This window comes from Gopherus evgoodei, chromosome 1 (assembly GCF_007399415.2).
Source record: "Gopherus evgoodei ecotype Sinaloan lineage chromosome 1, rGopEvg1_v1.p, whole genome shotgun sequence".
Classification (NCBI taxonomy): Eukaryota; Metazoa; Chordata; order Testudines; family Testudinidae; genus Gopherus; species Gopherus evgoodei.
Window position 1 is genome coordinate 148,086,147 of NC_044322.1, and position 13,004 is coordinate 148,099,150.

The following is a 13,004-nucleotide window of genomic DNA, read 5'->3' on the forward strand; positions in this document are numbered from 1 at the left end:
AGATAAGTTTGGTGATCTTGATTTAGGGACAGTCCCAGAGAATCAGTGATAACTCTCTTCATGCAAGAAAGAACAGGCCCTTATTCCTGAAACCACCACATAATTTTAGATAAATAGTCACTGCCAGGGAAAAGAGCACACAATCATTCAGAAAAGTTGATACAGGCTAAGACCAAGGTGCCTTTATGGAGGTGAATGGGGACAATGAACAGTGTACTTTTTGTGCAGTATGTCTAACCCTAGCCAGCGTTATCAATTAGTCACTTTCACATGAACAGTATATGTCAAGTATCACTTTTTCTGTGTGCAAAATTAAAACAAACTGAATTAATGCAATGTTAAGGTTGCACAATCAGATCAAAGCAAGTCAGAAACTGTACACATTAAGGTTCCTGCAGTAACATTAAATTAGTAACATTACACATGTCGTATTCCTGTTTTCCTTGTGTGGATTTCTGTTCATATTTTAAAATATGGCTCACAGAATATGGAATAAGTACACACCTATATTATTCATTATACTAGACGTTCACAACTCAGTGAAGTGGCTTGGGTCGGGAATGTGAGTCATACTTTTGGCTTCCACATAATGATTGCCTACTGACAGTTCTCAGCAGGGATAACTTAACAGAGAACAAGCACCTCTGCTTTTAACGGCTGTATCTTGGCAGTAGAAATAGCAATGATGCCATAGGAGTCTGTTATAGTAACTGCTATAAACTTAAGCAAATACGGATTTGATGGAAAATGTATTTTTTCATAACCTGTACCTATTTTGAATAGAAAAACGTAGAAGTAGGCCAGATGTTTAGTCTATTTTTGTGTTCGGCAAATCAGCACACTAGCAAGTTTTTACATACTTGATCCTGCTTTCTTTGTAAACCCAAACTCTCGGTGAACGAATGCAAGATTGGGCCCTATTTCTATATAATTTGTTTCTTCTTTTTGTTTGCAAAGAATGTGTTAAACATTGGTTGGAAATTAAGCTATAACTGACTATATGCAAATCAATGATTTTTGCAGATTGATATAAGAGTTCAAAGGGTTTCTAGCAGCAGATCCAAAAATTAAATGTTTTTTTCAAATTTTGAAATAACATATTATCTTTAATTCTCTGTAACAGGCAATTCTGCTAACCTAACCTGCCGAGCTTTCTTTGGATACAGTGGAGATGTCAGTCCTTTAATTTACTGGATGAAAGGAGAGAAGTTTATTGAAGATTTGGATGAAAATCGGGTCTGGGAAAGCGATATTAGGTAAAAAGCAACATTTTTGTTCTCTCAATCGAGATTAATACTGTATTTGTTTTTAAAGTGAATAGTACTGTGTAAAAGGAAGGAATAGATTTTATTACTAACATGAGTATGAAAAGGCTATGGGCCTGATCTCTTCTGTTACACCTGTTTCATGTCAGTCTAACTCCATTGACTTCAGTGGTATTACACCAGTGTGAATCTGTGGAGTAGATTACACTTGGAAAGGGGGAACAGAGAAAGTGGAGGAGTTGGCAGGATTCTCATCTCAGTTTTAGCACCACAAAATCAGAATAAATAACACAGGACTGCAGTGATGTAACAGATTATAATCCATACAATGGCTTCATCAAGTAACAGAAAACATTGCAGTATTGAACACTGAAAGGTTACTGAGAAGATGTCAAGAGAAATAAATATGTCAGGAAACAGGGCTCACAAATAAATACATTTTTAAAGCCATGGAGCATAAAATGTTGTAAGTGTCAAAAGCTGGCCTTTGTTTCTAAATATTATTGTTCCTGTTATATGTGAAAGGAATTAAATTCAATTTTTATAGAAGAACTAGATCTTAAGAACGTTGCTTGTCTTCCAGTGCCCATGATTTTCTTTCATTTGTCTACTTATACCTGCTGAATACTTATGTACTGTGCTGCTTGGGGAGGAATGTCATATTCTTGTGTTGCTTCTAAAAGTGCTGCCTTAATCTGAGATTGTTTATTCATTAGGAATGCCCTGGTTGACAAACCCTAGAAAATCATGTACAAAAGCGTTTCTCAAACTAGGGTCCATGAGGGTACTCTGGGGGTGGGCCCTGCTCATCAATTCCTCCTCTGCCCAACTCCTCCCTCTCCCTTCCAGCATCTCCTGCATGCCTGGGAACAGCTGTTGAGAGGCATGCAGGAGGCACTGGGAGGGTGGGAAATGAACACGGATGGGGCATACTCTAGGAAGGGGATGGAATCATGTCCAGGGCCAAAAGCCCCGCTAATCAACTCCTCCTCCTCCCTCCTTGTGCCTCCTGCACCCCAGGGAACAGCTGTCCCATGGTATGCAGGAAACGCTGGGAAGGAGAGGGAGGAGTGGTGAGGGGGCAGAAAGAGGTGGGGAAGAGGAGGGACAGGCATGAAGCAGGGGCAGGAAGAGATGGGGCAGAGATGGGACCTTAGGAGAAAGAGGTGGAGTGGGGGTGGGGCCTGGGGCTGAGTGGGGATCTTGAGGAGTCTGTGAAAAATTGTAAATCAAAATGGGGGTCCTTGGGTTGCTAAAGTTTGAGAACTGCTGATGTACAATATGATTTTAAAGTATCTATATGGGTCTGAAAAGAACCTTCTTCCACACAGTATATAAGCCAGTACTCTGTGTATGAATGCATAAGTGTGTGTGCGTGCGTGTGTGTGTGTGTGTGTGTATAAAATATAGACAGTTACCAGTATAAAATGACAGCAAAGACTTCGTAATGAATTACATATGCAGTTTAGATTATGTGTATGTTATCCACAATGAATACTTATGACAGACTAAAGTTGGCATATTTAAATTTAATCTCTTACTAAAAGGTTTGCTACTCCATAGCCTTGTTAATCTGATCTGATTCTCAAAGTAAGCTTCAATATCTTCAGACAAACTAAAGTAACAGAGGAAACCGTATATCAAAACCACTAAGGCCAGGCAAACATTCAACATTATTCAAGTCATGTTCCACCTCCCCCAGGTGATGGAAAGGTGGAGGCAGGACTATCTCACTCGAGTGTACTCTAATTTTATTCCACAGAGTTCAAATCCAATACACCAGATTACATAGAATTGTGCTATGCTGTATTTCTTATTTAAAGCTCTCCTACAGCCTGTCATCCAGAGACTTAGGGCTTTAAACATTTTCAAGAAGTGATAACCCTCTTCACAACTGGCTTGGTTCTGTGTTTGTTCAGGGAGGACCCTGAAGAGTGTTTTCCATTTTCTTTAGGCATGTGAATAGTGTGGGTGTGAGCATTTGAAGCAATTTCCTGTTTGCTTGGTTGTTTTTTTAAAACCGGTGCTGGGACAAGTGAGGGGACAATGGGTAGAAAGAGAAGACAACTTTCCAAAGAGGTTTTTACACAGGAGGTGCTTGCTTTTATCATCCACTTGAATGTAGTAAAATAAAGATGAAGTGATTATTTTTCTTAGTATAAAAATGGCCATGCTGCTTCCTTTAGAAATGTCAAAGCATCTCAGAAATTGCCTTTGGACAAAAACAAAACTTGGACCATACCGTTTGTAGCACCCTTGACCTGGAATTAACCATTTGGAACCTCTCCAGGCCTACGCCATATCCCATCATTTCAAGAGATCAGATCCTACTTTTAAGCTGCATGTGAACTTCTCATCAAAGTCTCCTTTCCAACCCTCAATATATTATCAGTGTGGGCATCATGCTGCTTAAGGAAGACAATTAACTGCAGCTCTCATTAACAGCTACAAAGCCAAACCTCCTCATTAGGAATGAGGAAGAAAAGAGCATCATATAATCTAATAAAGCTTGGTTTCAAATTTGGCTATGGTTTGATGCAGAGTGCTGTGAATTGTGAGTAATGTTATATTATGATTATCTAATGCTCTGCCATGGTACAAAAAGATTCTTATGTCTGAATTATTTCATTTTTGTAGAGTTATTAAGGAACATCTTGGAGAACAGGAAGTCTCCATCTCATTAATTCTTGACTCGGTGGAAGAAGGGGACCTAGGAAATTACTCATGTTATGTTGAAAATGGAAATGGACGCAGACATGCCAGCATTCTTCTACATAAGAGGGGTAAATATATGACTTTTTAACATAGCTACTGTACATTGTAATGATGTTGCATTTGTAAACTTTCCTTCAGAGGATACCCTTAGCTTTATCAGCCTAAGATACTGAAAGGCAAAGGCTGATTGTTTGCTTCCCTGCATCTGTGAAGTTCTATGAAATAAACCAGGGAAGCCCAATGTTAACTATGATTGTCACCACAAGAAATATAATAAAATAATACTTTAATAATGACTGTGTACAGGATACATTTATCAGAGGGGTAGCCGTGTTAGTCTGGATCTGTAAAAGTAGCAAAGAGTCCTGTGGCACCTTATAGACTAACAGATGTTTTGGAGCATGAGCTTCCGTGGGTGAATACCCACTTCGCCGGATGCATTTAACTCATGTGTGCGGAAACTGATAAAAGTTTAGTAGGGCAGGAAATTAGTAAGATAACTTTAATCATTTTCTATTTAAAAAAAAAAGCCCAGATATTAGAAAAGTTATAGCTAATAGATTCCTGTTGAAAAAAGTACATAAAAATTCCACTAGGAAAGTTACTGCCTTTTCTGAGTCACCCCATTTTGCAGAGATTTTTGTTTGAATGTATTTAATCTAAAGGTCTCTGAGAGAGAGAGTATTGCGAGATAAACACCTAAAGGTCTCCCTGTTTTCACTATCCACTGATATCAGGTGCTTTGAGCCTAACTAATGGCTACAGTAGTCTCCCGCTGAGATAATTAGGATGAGACAGAAAGCACTTTGCTAAACAAGACTCTCAATCCACTTGCCCACTTTATCTCCTATAATGTATTCCATTTTGACCTGTGCTATGTCTGATGCTCTTCATACTCCAGCAAAATCCCATTGGCTTGAATAAGAAATGAAAGATCAAGATCAATGTCAGCTTTTTATTGTGCTTATTTTTAACCCCTTTATTAAAGGGCCAGTTTCTTATTGTGTTTCTCAAGTGTCTGTTTACATTAAGACAGCAGTCAGTTCTTTAGTTTTAGTCTTGTCACATGAGAAATTTGGGTAAATCCAAAATGGGACCGCAAGGGAAACTATCATAAATAGTAACATTTTAAGTTTCTTTCCCACCCACTCCAAAATAATAGCACAATAATGCTTTGTGCCTATTCTGCTGCACTAAGGTGTAGCACTTATCTCATGAGAGGTAAGAACGTAAAAATAATCAAATGATCTGTTTGGCTTGGCATTTATACAGTAGGTGAATTGCCATTTATTCTTGCAAGTATTGAATTGGAAATTATTCTAAACCAGCTACCCCCTTTTTGAAGTTTATTAATAGACCAGCAGGTAGGCAAGGGTCTATTCAGACCATGTCATGAGATCAATTCAGTGAACACTATAAAACCCCATAGGTTATCATCTAATCGTAAAATTAATGTACAGATCTTTTAGGATAAATAATTTCAAAGTTTTGGTGAGTTTAAAAACAATAATTGATTGATAATTAATAGATCTTTTTTATTATCATCACCCTTTCTGTTATTTTTCCATATCAGCAATAACAGTAAGACTATGACACTACATAGAACTTACCCATGTAGGAGTTTTGCCACTGCCAGCCTTTTAATCTGGCAATGTACATGGCCTAAACTTTGCAAATTCACTCTGTTCCCCCATCTCCCTTCATGGAGCTGTCAGTATAGTAAACACATCATAGCATGTAGCCTTGTGATGACATGTATGTGAAGAAATCTTCAGAAAATCAAAACATCATCACGATGAGCAAAAAGTTAGAAATGGCATACTTTTTAAAAAATAGCTGTGAATCTGAAATATTTGTTCGAAAAGTGACTCTAGTGGGTCTGTAAAATGCAAAAGGTACTATCATGAGCATTCTACATACATTGCACTTTGACAACTGTTTCAGTAAAATGAGAAATTAACCATGACAGATAAAAATTCTAACTAGTCTCTCAGGTCTCCTAGAAGGACAAGCTTTGCACAGCTTGCTTGGTTTTCTGTAAATTACCATGGCAACACTCTGTTTTAGATTCCTTGTTTAGACTCACATTTAGTCTCTGCTAGGAATGTGTATTTATTAATTTCTCATTATTTGGTGCAATCGGTAACTAGCAATAAATTAGGGAAATTTGCTTCCCAAACATTAAAAGACATCTAGAGTGGTACTGCAAGGTTTTAAGTTTTAATTGCTGACTTTTTTTGTTTTGCAACTTGCTTTTTAAACAAATAAAAATGCTGGATCTGGAATGCTTATTAGATACATAAACAATGGATTAAAACTTCATAAACTCTATATACAATGCAATAGCACTGTTCAAAAAGAAGTGAAGATGAAAAGCCTTATTGGTAAACAAAGATCTTTTCCAGTTGTATCAACTCAATGTAATCATTGATTTAAAACAACTACCCCTCTGTTAACTCTAACTATATATGTTTTCGTAATATATTATCATAAGGATGTTTAATTCTAAATGACTTTCACTCAGTGAAGGATGATCTCCTGAGGTTAAGATCACTAAGTGCTCTGAGACTTTGAAAATGGTAAAATTATTCTGCAAATAGGATGCAGTACAGCCAGAGTCAATTTAGATAAATCACGGTAAGAATAACTGAGCTCAGGGATGGGATCTCAAAACACTCTCTCTGCCATTTACTGTGTGTCCCTGATCAAGTTACTTAACCTCTGTGTCAGTTTTACTGTTTGCAAAATGTGATAATATTACTTACCTACATCACAAAGATACTTGAAAGTGTTTGTTCAGTGTTTTTAAAATATAAAGCACTATACTGCGTAAGAGTCAAGTATTATTTCTCATAATAATATCAGCATCATCTATGGACCACAAAGAGCTCTACGAATATCAGTCAAATGTGAAGCATGAGAGTCCCTGTGAGATGGTAGTCTACCCATTTACCATGAGAAAACTGAGTTACAGAGAGATTAAAGCCCAGATTTTTCAAGGTATTTAAGTGTTGCGCTCAGCGTTATGATGCTTAAGTGATTTAGGAGCCTAAATCTTATTTTCAGAAGGAATTTAGGCACTTTGGGATTTAGGATCAGTTAGACATTATAATGCTAAGTACAGCAATCTCTCAATATCTTGAAAAATCTGAGCCTAAATGTCTTGCCCAAGTTAACAAAGAGAATCCGTAGTGGAAGGGATGGGAGGAGAATCATAGGAGTCCTCATTTCCATTCTGCATTCTGCTTACATAACCTCCTTACTTCACCATTGTTCAAATCAAGTTCTTTTCCTTTTATCCAGGAGAAGAGAATTCTGCTTCTTCGATACAGCTTCTTGATTTTGTTAAGTTATCAGTGGGGTCTATCATTTATCATTTGTAAATCTGGTACATCTTCAACTAGATTTTGGAACCCTCCAGAAACAGATTTTTATAGACAACCAAGTACAAGCTAATTTATGGCAGACCGTTTTATAATATATAATGTGTGAATCATGCACTGCAGTATTATATTTCCGTGAGGTTTAAATTCAAGGAAACAGGCCCACAGCTTACCAATATAATAAGTAATATAATGTAAGACAATATCCTTGAATAATGGTATCTCCTGAAAAGTGAGACTGTCTTTTGTCATAGAGCAAATCTTCCATGGTAATGTTTAAATGCATGGTAACTTGGAATTACAAGATAGCCTTTATCTGCACATTAACTTGTGGAAAAATTTTGGCTGTGCATTTTAGCAGACAAAACACCATAAAGAAAGTGATCAAATGTTTCACCATGTCATACATTTTTATTTTTATGATTAAGAAGCAAAATAGATACACTAACATTATAACATTTTCTGTGGTCCATCTGCCAGTGGGGAAGACACAGGGGTCTGCTATTTTTCCCTTTATTATAGCAGATCGTAGCCAATGTCTTTTTTGAAGACTGTATGCATGTCTTCTTGGCCCACTGTCACCATTGCATTCTTGCATCTTGCTCCACAGTAGCAGTCACACCAGTATGCTTGTTTGTTTACCCACCTGTCATAACTGGTCTGCTCCCTTTGATCTTTATAACCTAGGGCTGGTGAAAACATTTCACATGAAAGATTTTCCCATTAGAAAATGGAGTTTTGTCAAAATCCAAATTTTCAAAAGGAAAAGATCAATTTTTGACTGACTTTTCCAATGGGAAAATTGAAGAAGAGAAAAAGTAGTTGTTGCTCTGTATAATATATTCTGCTGACCTCTGTAGTATCAGTACCACCCGCCTTCACAATGATAAAGCTTGAGAAGGGGCCAGCTAATATCTAAAGGCTGGGGAAAGGATCTCATGTTTTCTACACATTGTACTCCTAGTTCATTCATCCATCCACAGAACATTGTTCTCTTGCTGAGAAAATACAGATGGTAAGGAACTCTGGCTAGATCAGGGTTTCTCAAATGGGGTCACCGCTTATGTAGGGAAAGCCCCTAGCAGGCCTGGCCATTGTGTTTACCTGCCTCGTCCGCAGGTCTGGCCGATCGTGGCTCCCATTCGCCGTGAATAGCTGCTCCGGGCCACTGGGAGCTGCTGGAAGCAGCTGCCAGTTTGTCCGTTGGCCCACGCCACTTCCAGCAGCTCCCGTTGGCCTGGAGCAGCGATCCGCAGCCAGTGGGAGCTGCGATCGGCCGGACCTGCGGATGGGGCAGGTAAACACACCAGCCTGGCCCACCAGGGGCTTTCCCTACACAAGCGGAAACCCCTGTTTGAGAAACCCAGGGCTAGATCAACAGAATGATGACAGAAAGATCAGCTTTCTTGTACTGAACTTCAAAAGTAAATTCAGGAGTCATATTGTAAAGTTCACTCCTTCAGCCCTGAAGGGAATATCTTACTTGCACATGACAGCCACTGAGACAGCCATGCATCAAGTCTACCAGCTCTCAGTCATGCAATTCTGCTGTCCTAATATCTCCAGATCAGCCTTAACCTGGATGGCAGTAAATTAGGTGAATAAGGTATGTCATGCTTTTCCAACATAGGCCATAAAAATCAATTCACATATCATCTGGCCTTCAATGTCAAATAACATAGATCAACATTGCATAAAGCTCCCAGGTAAAATACAGGCAGTCTTAGCCAGAAGAGTAATGTTGCAACACCCTTAAGCAGGCATATTTCAAATAAGATATTCCTGGTTAAAAAGGATCAGTTGTATGTTCAAACTCTGGACGTTATACTGATGTTGATAAGAAAAAAAACTGAGACCAGAGGACCTGAGAGATAATTTAGCATCGACCAATCTCAATCTCAATCAGTTTTATCTACAAATCCTACTAGCTTGCTGAAATCTATATCCATCAGAATCATTTTCGGTTCACTGCCTTGCCCTTTCAACTTGCTTCATTCCCAAGAACATTCACCTAAGTGCTGGTCACTATAAGCGCAGTAATGTAGGAGGGAATTTCATTTCATTTCATTCCTCTGAGCTCCTTCACTGTAGAAGACAAAGAAAGTCATTGGAATGTCATCACAGATATTTCAGTGGTTGTCTTTGGTGGTGAAAACAAAACAAGAGCTCATTAAGGCCAACCCATATGATCAGGCATCTCAGAGCCAGATGATACTTACACAGAATGAGAAAATATGTACCTCCAAGGAGAAAATCTGGAGGTCAGAAACATGAATTCAAATATTTTAGTCATTTTCTCCTTTCCCAGGAGCCATTGCTCCACTCTGATTCTACTCAGCTCAGTCAATCTTAGTTGTGTCAATGGGTTATTTGCAAAAGTAAGGTACCTGCAGAAGTTGCTCAAAACTAAATGGACTCCATGAGGAAGTCAGAAGGAAAACAGAAGCTTAATGTGAGCACATCCTTGCATTTCCTCCAGGCTAATGAATGAGCCCTCTCATGGACATATCTCTGAGTATCACATCCATAGGGAGCTAGCCACTAATGACAGGATTAAAGTCACTGTAAGCTGTAGATGCTCAGCCTCACTGAATATCAAACCATAAGAGAAATGGAGGCCCTCTTGGATCACCCTATGGAGACGATAGAACAGGTCTTGTACAAGATAAAAATTCTCTCTTCCTCCTAGAGAATAAGAAAGCATTTGTCCTTATTTTGTATTCCCTTCAAACCACTTCACACTGTTGGGTAGAGATTTTAATTCCTTCAAGGTTTGTGCTTGCGAGCTTCGCTCAGCAAATGGGTAAATTACCTGCCTTTTTAAAATTCCTCTTATATTTTTTACCAACACCAGATACTCCATCACACTTGCCCTACAGCACTTTTCTCAATAATGCTTTTCACCTTTAATAGGATACAGCTCTTCCAGACATCTGTCTCATCCATCGCCCAAGGAGGAAATCCTTCATTCCCTTTGATATTAGAAAGGCCCTTAAAATTAATCTTTCCTTCAAAACTTTTCACCCTGCCCAAAGGCCGCAAACTGGGATCACAAAGTTCCAGGCCAGGATCACCCTAAGTAGATCAAGAACAGTATTTCAAAATCACATAAGTGAGTGTTTTGCAAAAATCCAGTCATTTGTTTAGATGCCTTTTGGCCAGAGTGAGGTAGAAGCTTTGGTGGAGTAGCTGTGTGAGGCAGCCACTTGGGAGCCATTGCACATCACCACAAAACACAGCCGAAGTAGTTTGATGGCTCTGGCACACAGTTTTCCAGTCACTGAGATCTCAGACCAGTCCCCCTGTGATAGACTGTTCCCAAACTCCCTTCTGTGCCCTGAAAACATTTTTCTTGGAATTTTAGATGGTAACCCAAATGTACTGAAACATTTAGTGATCCTCAGCCCCAGTGAAATGGAGAATCTGGACAAAATTAATCTAGAGTCCATATTAGCCCAAATTATGAGAGATTTGGGCAGACCCCTTAACAATAGCCTTTCTGGTAAAATTAACAAAATGAATGTGCTTCCCTGGATACTGTATATCCTGAGAATCTCCAAGTTACTATTCTTCCATTTTATTTTAGGAAAATTAGTGAGGAGACCTAGATTGACTTTGTGCAAATTCCCAATCACATCTGAAGGCTTCTATTTCCCCAGCTGGCAGGCAGCCTTATGGCTCCAGAACACAACAAAGCTGATCCTTCCTTGGCTGCTGGTGGAACAGGAGTTGTTACAGCCCTTTCTGTTAGCAAGAATACTGGATACAGAGCATTGCCATTTTCATCATAAAATGTCAACTACAGAATTGTCTATAAAACATGGATCCCTCTGGCTAGAAAAATTAAATTCCATCCCTTCTCTCACTTTGATGCTCTACTTTGGGGCAACCTGCATTTTTGACAATTGACAAGAAGCCATGTGGAGAGGGTGGATAGATAAAAGGATAATTTGGGTCTGTCAATTGATCTGCTATATGACATATGCCAGAGGCCTCAGGCATATCCTTGGAATTTTTAAATATCATAGACAGCAATCTCCTAACTGAAAAAAGTGTTGCATTCAACATGGGAGATTCTGTACTAGATCTTGTTGTGACAGATAAAAAGGAACTAATCACCAGATGAAAAATAAATGGTAGCTAGCTTAGGTAGCAGGGATCATGACTTCATCACATTTATAATGTGCAAATACATTTACACACACTTGGTGCTTTAAAAGGGCCAATTTCACAAAGCTGAAAACAATTCTGAGCCAGATTAGCTGGGAGGAAAAATTTAATCATAAAAATATAAATAATAATTGGGAATTGTTTCAGAACATTTTACTAGATGCCCACAATCCCACAGTTGAGGAAGAAGGCCATAGTGGTTAAAAAACCAGCCTGGTTTAGAGGGGAAGTGAAGGCAGCTATAAAAAAATAAAAGTAATATATAACAAATAGAAGAAAGAGGAAGTTGATAGTAATGAATATTAATCATAATAGTAGAATTGTAAAAAATTGAGAAGGGAAGCAAAGAGACTGGTCAGCAGAGGCTGGGACAAATGGAGCTACTATAAGATGAGTGCAAAACTGGTTGGAAAACCATTCCCAGGGAGTAGTTATCAGTGGTTTATAGTCATGCTCGAAGGACATAACAACTAGGGTCCCATAGGGATCAGTTCTGGGTCCAGTTCTGTTCAATATCTTCATCAATGATTTAGATAATGGCATGGAGAGGACACTTATAAAGTCTACAGATGATACTAAGCTGGGAGGGGTTGCAAGTGCTTTGGAATATAGGATTAAAATTCAAAATGAACTGGACAAACCAGAGAAATGTGTCTGAAGTAAGTAGGATGAAATTGAGTAAGGACAAATGCAAAGTACTCCACTTAGGAAAGAACAGTCAGTTGCACTCATACAAAATGGAAATGACTGCCTAGGAAGGAGCACTGCAGAAAGGGACCTGGGGGTCATAGTGGACCACAAGCAAAATATGAGTCAACAGTGTAACGCTGTTGCAAAAAAAATGAACATCATTCTGGCTTGTATTAGCAGGAGTGTTGTAAACAAGATATGAGAAGTAATTCTTCCGCTTTATTCTACGCTGATTAAGCCTCAGCTGGAGTATTGTGTCCAGTGCTATGTGCCAGATTTCAAGTAGGATGTGGACAAATCGGAGAGCATCCAGAGAAGAGCAACAAAAATGATTAAAGGTCTAGAAAACATGACCTGTGAAGGAAGATTGAAAAAACTGAATTTGTTTAGTGCGGAAAAGAGAAGAATGAGGGGGGACATAATAACAGTTTTCAAGTACATAAAAGTTTTTTACAAGGAAGACGGAGAAAAAAAATTCTTAATCTCTGAGGATAGGAGAAAAAGCAATGGGCTTAAACTGCTTCAAGGAAGGTTTAGGTTGGACATTAGCACAGGTGCCGACTCTGTGGGTGCTCTGGGGCTGGAGCACCCATGGGGAAAAATTAGTAGGTGCTCTGCACCCACTGGCAGCCAAGCTCCCCTCCTCAGCTCACCTCACCGTCTCCTCCTCTGCCTCCACCTCCTCCCCTTAGAGCACGGGGGGGGGACTTTGGGGAAGGGGTTAGAATGGAGGTAGGGCAGGAGAAGGAGGGGATGGGGTAGAGGTGGCATTGGGGTGGGG

The 13,004-nt window shown here is 39.1% G+C and overlaps 1 protein-coding gene across 2 annotated transcripts in view; it reads left to right on the forward strand.

The window, feature by feature from the left end:
* Positions 1 to 13,004, forward strand: part of IL1RAPL1 (interleukin 1 receptor accessory protein like 1) — a 1,148,381-nt gene that overhangs the window by 1,101,488 nt on the left and 33,889 nt on the right. For both annotated transcript variants that reach the window (XM_030575237.1, XM_030575247.1), the window contains exons 7-8: positions 1,124 to 1,256; positions 3,903 to 4,048. In XM_030575237.1, coding sequence (XP_030431097.1) covers positions 1,124 to 1,256; positions 3,903 to 4,048 — 279 coding nt within the window. The remainder of the gene's footprint in view (positions 1 to 1,123; positions 1,257 to 3,902; positions 4,049 to 13,004) is intronic.